Genomic DNA, 16,249 nt, shown 5'->3' on the forward strand with positions numbered 1-16,249 from the left:
TTATATTATATTATAATGTCCAACTGTAACCACCTACCTTAACCAGCTCTTTTTCACAAGGTGTCTCTACAGTAAAAAGGAGCAGATTACTCCTGGAGAGTTACTTCAGAGGGCCAAATGAGATTCCTCATCTAGGAAAATCTCTTCTCTGAGTTCAAAGACATCCCAAAATGACCAGCCAGGATGAGTGAAATAAACCATTCATCTCTATTCTAAATTCATACTTCTATTCTAAATTATTTAGAGGTAGAAATACTTTTTCCATTCTACTGCATAGCAGCAGAAAGCCATTTTAAATGGGTCACATAACAAGGCAGCATAACCAAGTTCATTATAATCAGTGTAAATTAGTTCTGAGTCCATAGAAAATAAGTAATAGATAATTCTATAGTGTGTTCCATTTGACTTGTGTTTCATTGTATAGTCCATCCACCCCATATTAGACCTTAAATGGAGAGCAGTTAGGTACTACATTACATACCAAGATCTTGATTATGAGCTTTCTCTTGTCCTTCCAGGTACAGCAGACTGTAGCCAGTCCATAATTTTGGCATCCCCTGTGGACAGAGTGGTTCTCTGTCTGACTGACTGTGAAGGACGAGCAAGAATCCACTTGCAGATCTAGTATGGGGGCCTGGTGGTCCTGGGATACCAGTCTGGCCAGGTGGACCTTATACAAAGGAGAAAAGGTAAAAGAAATTTATTTCTATGAACATGTAGCTAGTGTGAACTTTTATCTTTTACTATATTTAAGTGTTCAGTAAAGGGTTCCTGACTGAATAGAATACAACTTCTCTGGTTGTCATGGGCAATAAAGGCACTAGTAGACTCATGTTATCCTTCTTATGGGAGAGAAATGAACTAGATTGCCACTGCGTGCTTGACAGCTGGCTTTTCTATTGTGCCTCTGTCCTGTGCTGTATGGATTATGAAATGAACTGAGGTGGGCAATGATCTCCCAGCCGTACTCACTAGGATGACTTGTCTGGACTGAATTTGAATCCATGCAGTAACAGTTGATGCCCTTTCCTCACATGTGTATTAAACCATTAGTTTATTAAACGGCAGTCACAGATAAAATACAATTGTAATTACTCACAGACAGTTGCACCATTAGCCCTGACTCGGAAATGCACACCTATTGATATATGGTGTTTGAGCATGTGTGGTTAATTGCTTTTCTGGTTAATAATGGATTCTGAGATAAATTGTCTTCTGATAGGGATTGTAAGTGTTATGAAATAATTCAAATTCAAATTCAAAATCAATGCTTGAACTGAGAGGGGGAAAGAAGTGTCATGGTACCTCAGGCTGAGGTGGATATATCCATGTATGAACTGAGGGAGCAGAGAGAAAACTTAGTCTATACATTATCTCACACATCTCTTCCCTAAAAGTCCTGTTCCATTCTTACCTTGTGGCCCAGCGTATCCCTGCTCTCCTCTATTCCCTTGGTCACCTGGTGGTCCCGGTGCCCCAGGTGAGCCATCTTCACCTGGCAGGCCACACGACCCTTCTTCACCTTTTCTTCCTAGATGAATACAAAGTATGTGCTTTCCCTTCCTAGGGCTGCATTTAACGGTTACACATTGTCCAAACATACATAGCATGCAAAGGGCCAGTCTGCAAAACTGACACCACCCAGAAATGATGCTTCAGGACAGAGAGGGGTAGAACTGCTTTCTGCTGGGAATTCTCTTTACAACTTATTCCCCTTATGACCGCAGTAGTAGCTCAGAGGCATGACTTTAGTAACAGCAACTGCTGATAAGGTTTTATACCCTTTCTACAGAACTTGTGCGATTTACAAAGCACTAACAAACATTATAATGACAAGCCTCTTGCAGAAGTGCCATCAGTATCTGTACCATGTAATGAGTTATAACTCATCCTATGGCAGGCCTTCATCTTTGCGGACCCAGTTCAGCAAAGTCTTTAACCAGGTGCTGAACTTCCTGTGAGGTAATGCATGTATGAGAGCACTTACAGAACAGGCAGGGACTGACGAATTGGAATACATCCAGTAGGGAAGGGTAAAGACATTTTTGGGCTCCTGATGGCCTCACCTTTTTATATTTCTCACATGTACATGCATTTTTATACATTAGCAGATAACAAGGCGTGACCATGACAGTAAAAGACACGTCTCGCATGCAGAGCATAGTGATGGTCCTGTTCACTGGCTACTTTAACATAGTCTGAATTGAATGAAGTTACACTTGTCAGGTATTATTGCACTCAGTAGCGTTTTTCCACTTTTGGTAAAAAGTTTTCAGATGAGTATGTCTCTCCAGCACCACGGTTGTTTCTCATTAATGGTGTGTGTTTCATTCCTTGCAGATTTTGCTATTTAATCTGCAGACTCAGTAATTCAACGTTATCTCACAACATTCAAAATTTCCCCATGTTACTTTCTACTAGATTCATTTAGAAAACCTAGCCCAGACAAAACAATTTAACAGCTTTTTAATGTTGGTTGCATAGTTATTTTGCCAAAGCTCAAGTACACTGAAATTTTGGTAATAAACATTGCTTTTGCCAGTAAAACCTCCAGTTTGCCTCCCAAGCCAGGAGAAAATTGGAATTCTGATACCTTAATGAAAGGAAAAGCATTAATAAGTGTTTCTTTCATAAAATCAGTGTGAGTATGTATCATTGCATCAGATGGTTTTACAGAAACTATTTTAATGATGTACATAATGGAAATACAGCAATTCAACCCTAGAAACACCTTTTAGTTGGCAAATCAATTAAGATATGTAAAACTAGACAGTTCACTGAAAATTGCTTTGTGTTCACTTTTATAAAGGGAATGACTCCTGCAGGGAATCTCCTGGGAGAAAATAATGGATTTTCTCTCTGGAAACATTGGATGTCCAGTGCAGCCACCCCAACAAACTTCAGTTTCCCAAGTAGGAAATATCTAAAGCCACACGCGAGATTCCACTATCCAAACTGAAGACACCACATTTAGACGCAACTGAAGACACTACACAGACATGCTATGCTGTATTTCTATGAAGATGGCCACTCTGTTGGAATCGTTGGTACCAGCATCACCCTTGTTTTATTTTTATCTGTCAGAAGAATGTGTCAGTCTTTCACTTCTTTTTAAGATCTCCTTGGTCAGTTTTCTTTTGTGGTAACTTTTCCATGTTCTAACAGATAAAAAGTGCTATCATAGCCACCTCTCAGACTTCAGTGTCCTTTTATGACTTCGGTTAGCAGAGCTTTGTGATTTGTTATTGCTAAATTTTAAAGCATGTGTATTTTAACATCCTCCAAATACAACTTGTCTGAACCATAGGCGTGGTTTGAGGCAGTGCTTTTTCATTTGTTAGTAAAAAAGAAAAAATACCGTTTGAAGAACTCTTTTTCTCAGCAGTGCCTGATGCTTTTGCCCTCCCTGGCTTGGGAAAAGGGAATGCAGCACAGGCAGGCTCAAGCAGCCTGGTTCAGCTATATTGATCCATGATCCTCAGCATTAACCAGCCACGGCATGTTTCTGGAGACTGTTAATAAGTGTTTAAGGGGAAGAGGCAGTGTAAAACATAGAGAAGTAACACTGACACTCTGACCCTTTTCAGTTTGTTGTCTAAATGGCTAAAATAGACATCCAAGCTTTCCAAACCCAAGCTTACCTTGGGGTCCAGGGTGGCCTATTGGCCCTGGTAATCCTACAGAGCCATCATCTCCTCTTTGCCCTGCTTCCCCAGGAGGCCCTGGGATTGCACGGCACGAATCATCTATTTTTCCTGGTTCACCAGGGTCACCTGGAATGTGTAATAGGAAAATAAATTAGAAGATTGGTTAATAGCTCCCATGTGAAAAATCAACAAAACTGTTAGCTGGTTTTGTTATTCAAGGGTATACTGTAAGTATTTTAAAATCCTGAATTATCAAGTCTCACTGCTTTTAATTTTACTTTTAGTCTTTTAGCACAGTATTTAACAGCATGGCAAGCATGTGTTAGCAAGTGTATGCTAGCTGATACATTATTTGCTATATGGGTTTTGGAACAAAATTAGAATTAGATCAGTTTAGTCAGATTATGAGTTCAGCGTTTGTAGTAATCCAGTGTTAGGATTCAAGCTTTTTCTAAATTTTGGTTAGAAAGCATCTTGTGTGACAACCAAAAATCAAAATGATAATTTGGAACAAGTGTGTTTTATGAGTCTAATTGACATCATAGTATGAGACTTCTCAATGTAGCATTATCATGATGTGGGTCTCCATGGAAGTGCTAGCTATTTATGTGAAAACTGCTACAGCAACATAGTTCTAATACAATATTGACTGTTCCAAGCAGCCAAGCCAAGAATACCTTCTAATAAAAGTGGAATGTATCTGTACAGAAGAAAGCTCACATGAAAAGAATAATCACTAGTCATTAACTTACCTATGAAACCTGAAGGATTTGAAAAATGGAGAGCAGATTGCATCCATTGTGGTGCAGGTGGAAAGAAGTTTCAAGCATGTAAATGAGAGTAAAGAATGGAATGAGAACTGAAATAATTTACATGATGTAGCAGTAGAAACAAACACATAGTTCAGAAATTTTTACACAACTCAAATGATAAATCAATTAAGTTGGGGTTTTTTTCTGAGATAGTTTAAATTATCTGGATGCAAGTAAACATTAGTAAGATATATATGAATAGAAAGATCATGGTTACAATTCAGTGACAATGAGCAACAGGTTCATAAGTACCTGTGGGACCTCTGGGACCAGGTTTTCCTTGAAAACCTTGGTCTCCTGGTTGTCCTATAGCACCAGGTGGACCCTGTGGACCATGGATTCCCATAGGACCTGTAAAGAAAACAGTTGTTCAGTTACATGTAGATGCATTCCAATAAGGTGAACACATAAATAAGATGAAGTCTGGCTGCTTGAGTAACAAAAAATTCTTGAGACAGCTCAACTCTGTTGTCTCCCAGAAAGAAATGCACATTTTATCTCTTCTTTCCCTGGTCTTGAACTGAATTAAAATTTATGACTTTTCTGTTTGTAGAGATTGGAAGGGATTGATGTAGACAGAACTTCTCTACAGTGTGTGCAAGCAGCAGAGTATCTAGATCCCTGTTTTCAAACTAAAGAATCTGTTGAAAGCCCAAAGCTATTGATATGGGGCAGATGTGAGACTCTGCGTTAGTTCAAAAACATCTGCATCTTCCATAGTTTCTCAAGACCCCTGTAGAGAGGTCAAGGTTTGCTTTATCTGGCAGACTCAAAAGTTTTACTGCCTTGTTCTCAGGTTGGTAGGGGCATCTTCAAACAAGTTGTTGGAAACAGTACATGTGAATCTGGCTCTACTCTGGCCCTCCACCCCAGCCCTATCTTATCTGTAGATAACAGGACAGAGCTATGAAATATCGAGCCTATCCCTTCTGTCTGGCCCAGTCTCCAACGGCAGTCCCCTGTGCACCAGGCTCAGTTGCATAGGGCTGGGCATAAGTGCACACAAGAGTTAAAAACATCTCAGATCATACCCTTTAGTCCTCTTCTGCCTGGGTTCCCTGCAAGACCTCTGGCTCCTTGTTGCCCTCGCTGCCCAGGATTACCTGGTGCCCCTCGAACACCAAAATCACCTGGATCTCCTCGCACAAAGACAGTCTCTCCAGGAGGACCAGGATTCCCAGGCTGACCTATGGTAAAAGAACTTCAGTCTTAATATATGCACAAAGCATAAACATTTAAAAAATAGCCATGTTCCATTGTGTTTTTTTGCTTTTAGGATTTTTCCCAAAACACGCAGCCCTTGCGTGTTTCTGGAAATATTAGCATTAGCCTTTGTCCAAGGCATTGTAAGGAAGACAATAATAGGAATAGCTCCCAAAACTATGTAGATTCTGTGCAAGCAAAAGGCAGAAAGTTAATGTGACATAGACTGAGACACTGTTTTTCTATATTTATTATACTGCTGCTTGCCCTTCCAATCTCCATGCCCTATTTTCTAATGGGATGTAAACCTTTGTAGTGGGTAAGGAAGGGTTCAGATAATGTAAAGGTTCAGAACAACTTGAAAGAGCTCAATCTGAGGCCATAATCTACAGGAATTGACTGGATCCCTTGGCAACTCCTGTGTGTGACAGAAGTGAGGTCTACAGAAATGCTTACAAAAGAGTTGCCAGCTTTAGCTTTCCCAGGGCTGGATTTAGATTGGAAAACTTTCTGTGGGTTTACCAACCATGGCAGGCTTCTGGACAAGGTGTTCTATCCTTCTTGCTAGGAAGAAATCTTATTTCTATTTGCTTCCATGGAAATTGAGATATCTTGTAGCAGCAGGACTTGTACAGAATTACTGTACAGGCCAGAAAACTGGATCTGGAGATCTGTATTTTATCCTTGCTCTGGAGATGTATCCAGTGTTCATTTCTCTGTGTATTCTCTGAGGTATTGATTTGGGTTCTATGCACTTTCATACGTTATTCCACAGACCATAATCCAGGGGCTTTTTACATGATCAAATCTGGTATTTTTGGTTTTAATACCTCTGATGCCATCAAAACCAGGTGGTCCTTGATCACCTGGAGGACCAGGAGAAGCACTATCAGGAGACCTTCCCATAGGTCCAGTGGGTCCAACAGGTCCTCTTCTACCTAAGGGATAACATTTTACAAAAAAAAAAGAAAGAAGAAAAAAAATCTGAGGTTTTTTTAGATTACAGAAATAAGTTACTAACTAGAAGAATGCTGACGTGTGAAGTCGTGGAGGTAATGTATGCTTTCACTTGTATACTGAACATACTAGTGATTAGGCTAATGAAGGTATCTTGTAGAAATGGTAATATTTGTTATCTTTTAAAATTTTTTATTCTTTCCATAAAAAATTATTTCCATAAAATCCACTTAAACTAAAGAATGCATCGTCACACATTGGCGTATTGCCACAAATAGCTGGCTTTCTCCTTAATTCTAATAATGGGAGAAATGGTAAAAATCTAAGACAGGTGAGGACTATGAAATCATTCTGCCTGGGACAGGATAAGTATTCACAGATTGTTCCTAGCAGAAGTTGAGTTCAGCTATCCTAAAAACCTCAGTGAACAAGATGAACTCACTAGCCTTAAATGTATTTTCTTCCTAATTTGTAATCTGGATTTTTGTAAAATAAGATGTTAGTGCCCTTACATGTGACAGGCAGGAAGAGTTAAAAGTTATCATCCTCTGTATGACACTTTTGAATAGTTGCAGCTTGTTAGCACGTGTGTTGCACTCTGTTGCCTTCTCTTTTCTACAAGAAACAAAATCTAGTTCCTTCAGTCTTGTTTTTGCCCTATCCTTCCATTTACTCTCTAGTGAGTTCTCCCTTATTTATCAAAGCTGGACACAGTATACCATGGGAGGCCTTGACCATCCTATGTAAAGCAGTGTTAATACATCTTAGAATGAAACTTTTTTCCGCAAAAGCACCATTCTGTTGAATCGCCCAGTTCATGAACTAGTAACTGAAATAAGAAAAACGAATGTGTCTTCATCTTAGACACATTAATCTCACTAGAATTCACCTCCACCATTTTTCTTGTGTGTTACGTGACACTGTGGCAAAGTTTGGTAGAGTAAAGCTAATGTCACTTCTAATCACAGAACTGCTGAGGCTTGAATGGTCCTCTGGAGACCTTCTAGTCCAACCCCCTCCTCAAAGCAGGGTCAGCTAGAGCAGGTTGCCTAGGACTCTATCCAGCTGGTTTTTTAGTATCTCCAAGGATGGACACTTCATAACTTCTCTGGGCAACCTGTTCCTGTATTAAATTACCCTCACAGGGAAAACAAAATTTTTCCTTATTTAAGTAGAATTTCCTGTATGTCAGTTTCTGCCCATTGCCTCTTGTCCTGTCAGTGGATACCACTATGAAGAATCTGTCTCCATGTCCTTCCTATCAAATACTTACACATTGATAAAATCCCCCCTGAGCCTGCTCTTCTGGAGGTTAAGCAATTCCCACTCCCTCAGCCTCTCCTCATATGACAGATGCTCCAATCTCTTAACCTTCTTAGTGACCCCTCCTTAAACACTTGTTTTTTCTTATTTCTATGCAATTCCTGTATGACCAAGGCTCTTAAATAATCATAGCAATCCTGTGATACATTTCCATCTTGCATTTACATCAGAATAGCTGATAGATTTATTATATTTCTGTGACTACCAGATCTCTTGCACTCTTTTTCTTCAGGAATTTCTTCACAAAAGGCAACTCCACCTAGCAGTTCCCTCAGTCTGTCCAAGTCTATAATTTTCTATTCTCATTCTTTCCTCTCCTGTAACATAATAAACAAGAAATACTGGGGTGTCTGTATCTACTCGGGAAACATCAGTATGTTATTGCAATAGAAATGTTTTTAGCAAGGGAATCTTCTGGTTATGTATTAATGTTCATGCTAACCAGGGGAAGAGCTTCATTTTCACTCTGCAGGGCACCACTAAGGAGAAAACCCTTTCTTACCTGGGAATCCTGGGAATCCCCTTTCTCCAGGGGGACCTGGAATAGAAATACCAGGCCATCCAGGTTCACCTCTGTCTCCTTTTGGTCCAAGTTCCCCTGGGTGTCCTGGGGGCCCTGTTTCACTTTGACCTTTATAGGAAAACAATTATGTACATAAAACTTACAGTGAGTACAAATACAGATGTGCAGAATAGAAATACCAGCTGCAGATGTTCCTCCTTGCATGGGTTGCCTAGTGCTATTTTTCTGGTTCTCTCTTGGAAGCGGATAGAATTTTGTTGAATCTGGCCTTAATTCATCTCTTTCAAAGAAAGTCATCTCCTTGCTTTAATGCTCTTCTTCAGGGGTTATTTTATATGGTGGTGTTATTGTCTGTAACTTGAAATGTAAACTGATTGCATGGTCCTAAAATTAATTTTCTATCAGCATAAATTTGTAATCTCTAGGTAGATGGTGAGGACTGTTTTTTAATACTGCTTCAAAAATACCTTTTGAAAGTTGCAAATAGATTAGTGTGGGTGAAATCCAGGTTCCTCTTAAGTTTGTGGCACAACTCCCACAGACTTTAACGGGGCTGGGATTTCATAAGTCTCCTTTTAATTTGTTAGTTTTATCTCCTACATATAAAAAACCTAGAGACTTGGCTCTACTTTGAATCATCTGCACTGAACATTTCATTTTATAAACAGCCTTGAAAGGTTCCAACAAAACTATGAGTAATGGAAGTTTTAAAGTTTTCCCCACAAATAACTTCAGGTGTGTCATTAGGCACACTACATTCTGCTTGAAAGTTTAGTCTGAGCCTTAATGATATCTTTTGGGCAAGGCAAAAATCAAAATAACGTGTATTATTCCTTGCACATTCAGTCAAGTAAGAGAAGATTTTCTGTTCCACATAGCTATTTCCCTTCTTTACCTGGAGCTCCTGCAGAACCTTTTTGACCTTTTAGTCCATCCAAGCCATCCAGTCCGGGCAGTCCAGGAAGACCTGAGAGGTATTACAGGCATGACCAGGTGCCACAATAATCCTTTAAAGTCACAATTTAAAATTATGCCATTTTTTTTCTGACAATGCATTCTGGATCAAGACAGAGTATTTGCTGAATTTGATTCTTATTGGCAGCTGAAGACAAGATCACATTGCACCTGAGTGCAGTCTTTTGGGAAAGGAAAGTGTGAAAAATCTGAAAATAGGAATCATAATAATCACATCAAAGCAATCAGAAAACATGCCTTGTAATCCTTTAGGTATTTCTATACTGCAGCTAGCTCAGTATGGGCTAATTTTCTCTGTAGTGAACCTGGTGTCTGTGGCTAGGCTGCTATTGCTACATGTGATTATCTAGTCCAGAGTTAGCTGAGTTTATCACTACACGACCAGGTGACCAGGATGCAGACAGCTTCTGTTCCAAATGTAAGTGCGATTTAATCTAGCTGCACTAGAAAGAAGCTAAATTTTCACCTGGCTTCTTTTCCCTGGTCCTGCAGATTTCACACAGAAAACTATGCTTTTTTGCATCACACTGTTACAAAAATTCTTTAAACTGAATAGCACAAAGTCTTTGAAGACAACAAATCTGTAATTGAGACCTAAGCTGATGTGATAGTACAGAGCAGCTTTTGTCACTAGTGATGTTCACTAGATGAGCAGATTACAGGCTGAGCATTCATGATAGTCAGATATAACTTTTGCTTTATAATCTGTGCTTTTTTGAAAATTGCTAAAACACAATAAGTAAAAACACAGAAGGCAATTTTTTATCCTTTTTTAAATAAATTGAACTAATCTGAGATTGTGTTTGTTTACAGTGGAGGGTAAAAATATCTCCATGTCATTAGCACTTTATAGTTTTCTAAGTTATATAGATGAAGTATCAAATGTGAGGACGTACATCTATTAAATGCAGACAGCAGCCTATCACCTGGTGATAGGAACAGATTTGACAAAACCGATGAGTCATTTGGTAACAGGTTTCAAAGAGGTTTCAGACAGAGGAATAGACTTGGGACGCTTCTTGCTCCAGAGAGAGACAGATGAGAGTGGAGACTGATTGTTGAACAATATTGTCAGTGCCTATTCCTGTCTCTTTTTCACTTTTGCTGCTTATCTCTGTCTAATTTCCTTTGCCACCAGTTCCTCTCCCTGCCATGTAGCGTTCCCAGTCCAGTTGCAGTATTTTTTTTTTTTTTTCACAAATCTGAATTATCTTTCTGTCTCTCTCCTTTCCCCTGTCTAGCTACTTCCTGGCATAGAAGATGTAGGTTCTCTATTTCAGTTCCTGTGCTTGATCCCAGCATGTCCTGCAGCACGCCAATCTGCTGTATATCCAGAGCATGAATCATGGGAGAATTTATTGCTCTACTTCAGCACATATGAATGGGTTATTTTTTTTAAAGATGGTCAGTCTGGCAGGAATAAATCGCTGTAGGAACAGCAACACAAATGCCCTTCACCAAGTGCGTCACCTGCCAAATTTAAAGGTCTCTAGTTCAAAGATGGATCATCTGAGAAGGGAAAAATAAAAGGGCACTAGAGTTCTCTAACAGACACACAAAAAATAATAAACCCACAGCTTTTTTTCTCAGAAATGGTTGCATGATTTTAGTTAACATTTAACAAAGGAATGAAAAGAAAGGAAAAAAAAAATCCAGCCTGTAGCAAACACTGGTCTGGAAAAATCTTAAATCCAAAAGATTGTTTGAAAACTGGCAAGACATTGATAATATATTCTGTATGTAATCCCCTTTATAAAATGGGATACTAGTAATCCAGCCTGTAATATCTTCTATGCCCCTAGTTAACTGCTCTTCAACTTTTCATTACATTCTAAGTTTCACTCCTGCTTTCTGTAGCCTTCTTCTGCTTTGGGCACGTTTCCATTTTCAAATTTATGTAAGAGTTGCATGCCAATTTGGGGAATTTAACAGTGGTATTTTAAAATTATTATTAACTCCTAACTATTTTTGGCACCCAGGTCACCATTTAAAACTTTTTTGATCTTTAGCTCATTCCGTCAAGATTGATGGCTTGGTTTACTTGCTTTCCAGGGAATTTCTGACGCATTTGCCAACAATCCATTATAATATCAGCACTTGTAATTCTAGATTTTTGCATTGCTAGAGTCCCATATTTCTAGGTACAGCTGAATTGGCTGACCTACGTATGAACCACTGTTTCTGTATTTTACAGCCCAATTCAGCTTCTACTCACACAAGTAATTCTGCTGATGTTAATATTACTTGCTTCATCAAGGATTACTCACACAAGTAAGGTTGCCAGACTAAGCCCTTAACTAGTAAAACTATCTCTGTAATAAAGAAAATGTTGTTATGGTTTGGTAGATGCTGTTTAACTTTTTTTTTGAACTGAAAGTTCTTCAGGAACAAGACATTTAATGTAAATGAGAAGTGGTTAGACTAACAAGGCTGTGTACTTAGCTATGAACAGCCAATTAACCATTTCACTTCTAATGCTAGCAACAATATTTATTGAAAATAGCATTAAGATCTATATTCTCTGATTGAATTGGAATACAAATTCCATTCAGTTATCATTACTGGGTATAATTTCAAAGGTGTTAACCTTTTTTTCAACTATGCTGGCAACTTATAGAATCCTAAGGCCTAGTAGGAAACTTGGTCTCTGAAGAACTGCCATTTGGAACTGAACTCTTCCCTCTGCAGCATGTGTGTTAATTTGTTACGGTTCCTGTGCAGCTCTTTGGGATAACTTCTGCACAATACAGAAGAAAAGTGTCTTACCACTTGTGACAAGAAGGGAAGAGTCCATCTGCTACTAAGAAGTTTTCATCAGAAGAATGGTTTTTTTTCTTTTGACCCCTTTGAATTTAGACATCCCTCTCACTGCAGATCTCTGCCTTTGTTACAGTAAATATTGTTTGCAACAATGAAACATCCTCTTTCAGATTATGCACCAGCAAGGAATCTGTCATGACAGTTTAAATCAGCACCACTTACTTACTGCAAGCAATCATAAATGGTTTCCATTTTTCATTTAAATTTTCAGTTAGCTTATAAGAAACCTTCTCATTTTTCCCTTAGGCTGGATTTGGAAAAGTGAATCCATTGTCCTCTCTAACCATCATCATAGCCCTGTTACTTTACTGTGATTTCTACATATGGGTCATTAATATTCTTCCTGCCCAGGAACTGGTTATGAAGCACACTATAACAGAGAGAGGATACAAAGTACATAGTTGATTACTTTTTTTTATGAAACATTAATGTAACTTATAATTTCAATATATCATTCTGAGTATAGTAAAAGTTAATAATGTTCTCCAGCAAAAACAACTGTATGGATGAACTACTCTTCAATCTAAACAGAACAATCATTGTGAGAAGTGTAAATTAGGATTTGGAGGAAACATTTCTACATTAAATCCACCAAAAATCAGTTTTTGGAGAAAACAAAACAACAACAACAAAACCCAAGTTATCTTATCACAATTTCCTAAAACAAATCTGTAAGACAAAACAGTCCACAGCAGTCTGCTGGTTTTGTAGAGTAACAGTGGCACTCCATGGTGAAAAGGTAGAACACAGCATAATTTAAGTGAAAGTGAGACATCTGAATTACTGCAAGCTCCTTTTTCTTTCCTTAACTTCTGCGATTCGTTACATCAGCTGAGCCAGAATCTGTTTATACATTTTTTTTTCTTGTTTTTAATGGTAGCCCAATTTTCTGAAGTAGCATTTATGTTACTTTTCAAAGGTGATGCGAACTGGCTTAATTCTTCGAGTAGTTTAAGAGAACACAGAATCAAAATTCCATTTTCACTACCAGACGGGTATTTGTCAGGTGCTGCTACATTACCAGTAGAACTGCACTGTGTACTGTTTACCTTTTCTGCCTTGGGATCCAGCTAATCCTTGCAATCCTGGAGGTCCCAAAATTCCGTATTTCCCTTTTTCACCAGGTTCTCCTGGCAATCCCTGAGGACCTGTAGCTCCTGAGAGGGAAAAAATAAACCAGTGAATATGCAAATCTATTAAACTGTTGATTTCTTTTTTTTTTTTTGGGGGGGGGGCTATGCAGCACACTGCGTTAATCAAGAGGTACCTGAAGGTTTATGGAAATGTATGAAGAACTGACAGATCTTGCTCTCTGAGACTGAGCAGACTATTGCTGCTGTATATAGGTACTGAAATAGCTTTCAATATACGCCTTCAAATGATCTCTGATTTCTCTAGTGTTCTTCACAGGGGTGCCTCCTCAGCTGCATTTTCCTGTTCCATATCTCTTTTGAGCTGTTATATGGCACTATTTTTTAAATTTTGGCATTACCTGGTAATCCAGGTATTCCTGGGTATCCAGGGTCACCCTTGGGTCCTGGTCTTCCAGGTTGCCCTTGGATACCTGGTGAACCCTTCTCTCCTGGGAATCCACAGAGTCCTTAAAGAAAAAAACACAATCTAGTATTTATTTGTGTGAAGTTGCTCATTCTTCATCTCATGGTAAGTGTAAAAATATAAAAGTTCAGGAATGTGTTTCTTGACTAGAAAAATAATTTTATTAAAGTAATTCAGATCCTTGCATCTATTTATTAGCAATGAATTATACTGGTCTCTCTGGTGATATCTGAAAGGGCAGCAATGGCTAGCAAGATATAGCCAAGCGAGGCTTTATTCTGGTGAGTATTGGTATATTCAGCGGTGCTGTACAACACTAGACTCTACCTCCTATGTTCATGCTACCCGTATTGCACATCATGATGCCTCTCCAATCCCCGGGTTTATAACTATAGAAAATACCACTCAATACACACAGGAAGCAGAGCTCCCTCTCCACTAACAAAGCTTAGACAAAATAAGTTCTTAAATCCAATTTTTCCTTTCAGCCAGACAGAGGTACCTGGTAACCCTGGATCTCCAGGAGGCCCTTTTCGACCACGTGCACCAAGCAGAGGAGTTGGGTCACCTCTCTTGCCTGTTGAGGTACAATAACTTTCATTTCATGCAAGTATTCTTTTCATCCACAAAACCAAAGCCATACAATTTTGTAAGAGCAGATAATTCACTCATAGATATTAACAGCTATAAAAGAGACTGAGAGAACACACAATGAAAAAGCTTTGGCACATGCAAATTATCTGCCAGCTCATCTTGTCTTGGAGTACTAACTCAGTTTGTGTTTAGTATGACTCCTGGCAGTATTCATGTAAATTTCCCATAATGAAACAAACAAACAAACAAAAAAACCCCAAACAAAAAAACAAAACAGAAATTATGGGAATTTTCCCGATACTGATAGCATATACTGAAAATGAAAGATATTGCATAAATTCTCTATAACACTTTATTAAACAAAGAGAACTCCCAACATAGGTTTGTGAGGATCTGCAAAATCAACACAGCGTGAGTCTATTTACTCAGTAAAGACAATTTTAGGGACTAGCCAGGGACTTTAAGCCAGCATACCTTCTTCTTTCTGTCTGTGGTAAAATTCCTTCTGTCTATCACAGAATCAATAATTCTGAGCAGTGTTCCTCACATTGTCTCTACAAATGTGCAACCTCTCCTTCCTATTCATGCTGTCTCCACCTCTGCTGGCTCTTTCCTGCTTTAGTTTTAAGGAGAACTTTTCCAGTAAATTTATTTTCAATACATTTCATAGAAGTTCTCTTTACATTGAGTATTGTTCTTTACTCTTTTTTGTAGGATATATTCCCTGGCTGAGAAGGTCTTGAATTTTTGAAGAAAAGGAAAACGTAACTGATAAAATAATCTCTCCTGTCCCCTTACTGCTTCTTTCCAGGCAATGATTTAATTTTGTAATTTATTAGCAATGAAATCCTGCCCCAAGGGAATTTGGAATATGATGGATGACACCATTTTGTATTTCTTTGAAACACTTAAAAGAACCCTAAATATTATAGCTAAATTTTTCAGAGTAATCTCTACCTATGCAAAAACCAATATGCAAAACTTCTTTTCAACTGAATAATTTTGCATTCATGGGTATGAACTCTGCCTCATTCATTATGCTACACTTCCAGAAGTTCCAAGGATTCAAAAATCATCGCCTGGAAAACACCAGAAAATAAGTGATATAAAAGAAATAATAAATCATGTTGGAATATTTTAAAAATTCTACATGTCTGTATAACACCACACCGTAATACCATAAATGACTGCACTTTCTCTTATTTAATTTGACAAATTTTACAGATCCATAAGAGTGGATTTTTCACATGTTTGATGGAATATTTAAACTCTATGAAATTTGACACAAATTTATCTTCTAAATTAACAAGACCTACTTTAAAAGGAACAACCTGTTAAAGAATATACTGAAATGCAAATTTTCCCTTAGGTAAGTCAGACTTGTTTCTAATGACATTCAAGTTTTAATTATTTTAACTTCTGTCCTGTTTTCCCTTTTCTATTGAGTACTTGCCATCTATGAGAGCATACACGTCCTAACAATATTGCTTTCTTTCAAAAGCATGTCTGTATAAACTCATTACCTTTATATCCTTTTGGACCAGTCAGTCCTGGATTTCCAGGGATTCCTGGTAAACCAATGTCACCCTGATTTTTTTAAAAACAAAATAAAAATATTTGACATATGATATGTATAGATCTATAAGAACATTTGGTTCTCTCACACTGGTAAACAGAGCAGCAATCAATATGAATAGCAAAACTGTATCTTAAGCTCAACAGAAAAGCATGCTGTCTTTGTCACAAGTCTAACACTGACCACTAATACTTCCAAGAAACTGTAGATTAGATTCGCTAATCATTTTGAATTTGTGTTTTTAAAGTTTATGCTAACTCTT

General features: G+C 38.2%; 1 protein-coding gene across 1 annotated transcript; it reads right to left on the bottom strand.

The window, feature by feature from the left end:
• Window positions 1–481: 481 nt before the first annotated feature.
• On the bottom strand, window positions 482–15,998 carry LOC104467173 (collagen alpha-4(IV) chain-like; the record flags this gene model as incomplete). The annotated part of the gene is made up of 12 exons (XM_010080843.1): window positions 482–670; window positions 1,415–1,531; window positions 3,642–3,773; window positions 4,712–4,810; window positions 5,491–5,646; window positions 6,493–6,600; window positions 8,445–8,573; window positions 9,361–9,432; window positions 13,310–13,417; window positions 13,753–13,860; window positions 14,320–14,394; window positions 15,935–15,998. Coding segments are annotated over 12 exons (1,357 nt in total), but the record flags the coding sequence as incomplete, so codon positions are not given.
• Between the last annotated feature and the right edge of the window lie 251 nt (window positions 15,999–16,249).

This window comes from Pterocles gutturalis, unplaced genomic scaffold (assembly GCF_000699245.1).
Source record: "Pterocles gutturalis isolate BGI_N339 unplaced genomic scaffold, ASM69924v1 scaffold43754, whole genome shotgun sequence".
Lineage (NCBI taxonomy): Eukaryota > Metazoa > Chordata > Aves > Pterocliformes > Pteroclidae > Pterocles > Pterocles gutturalis.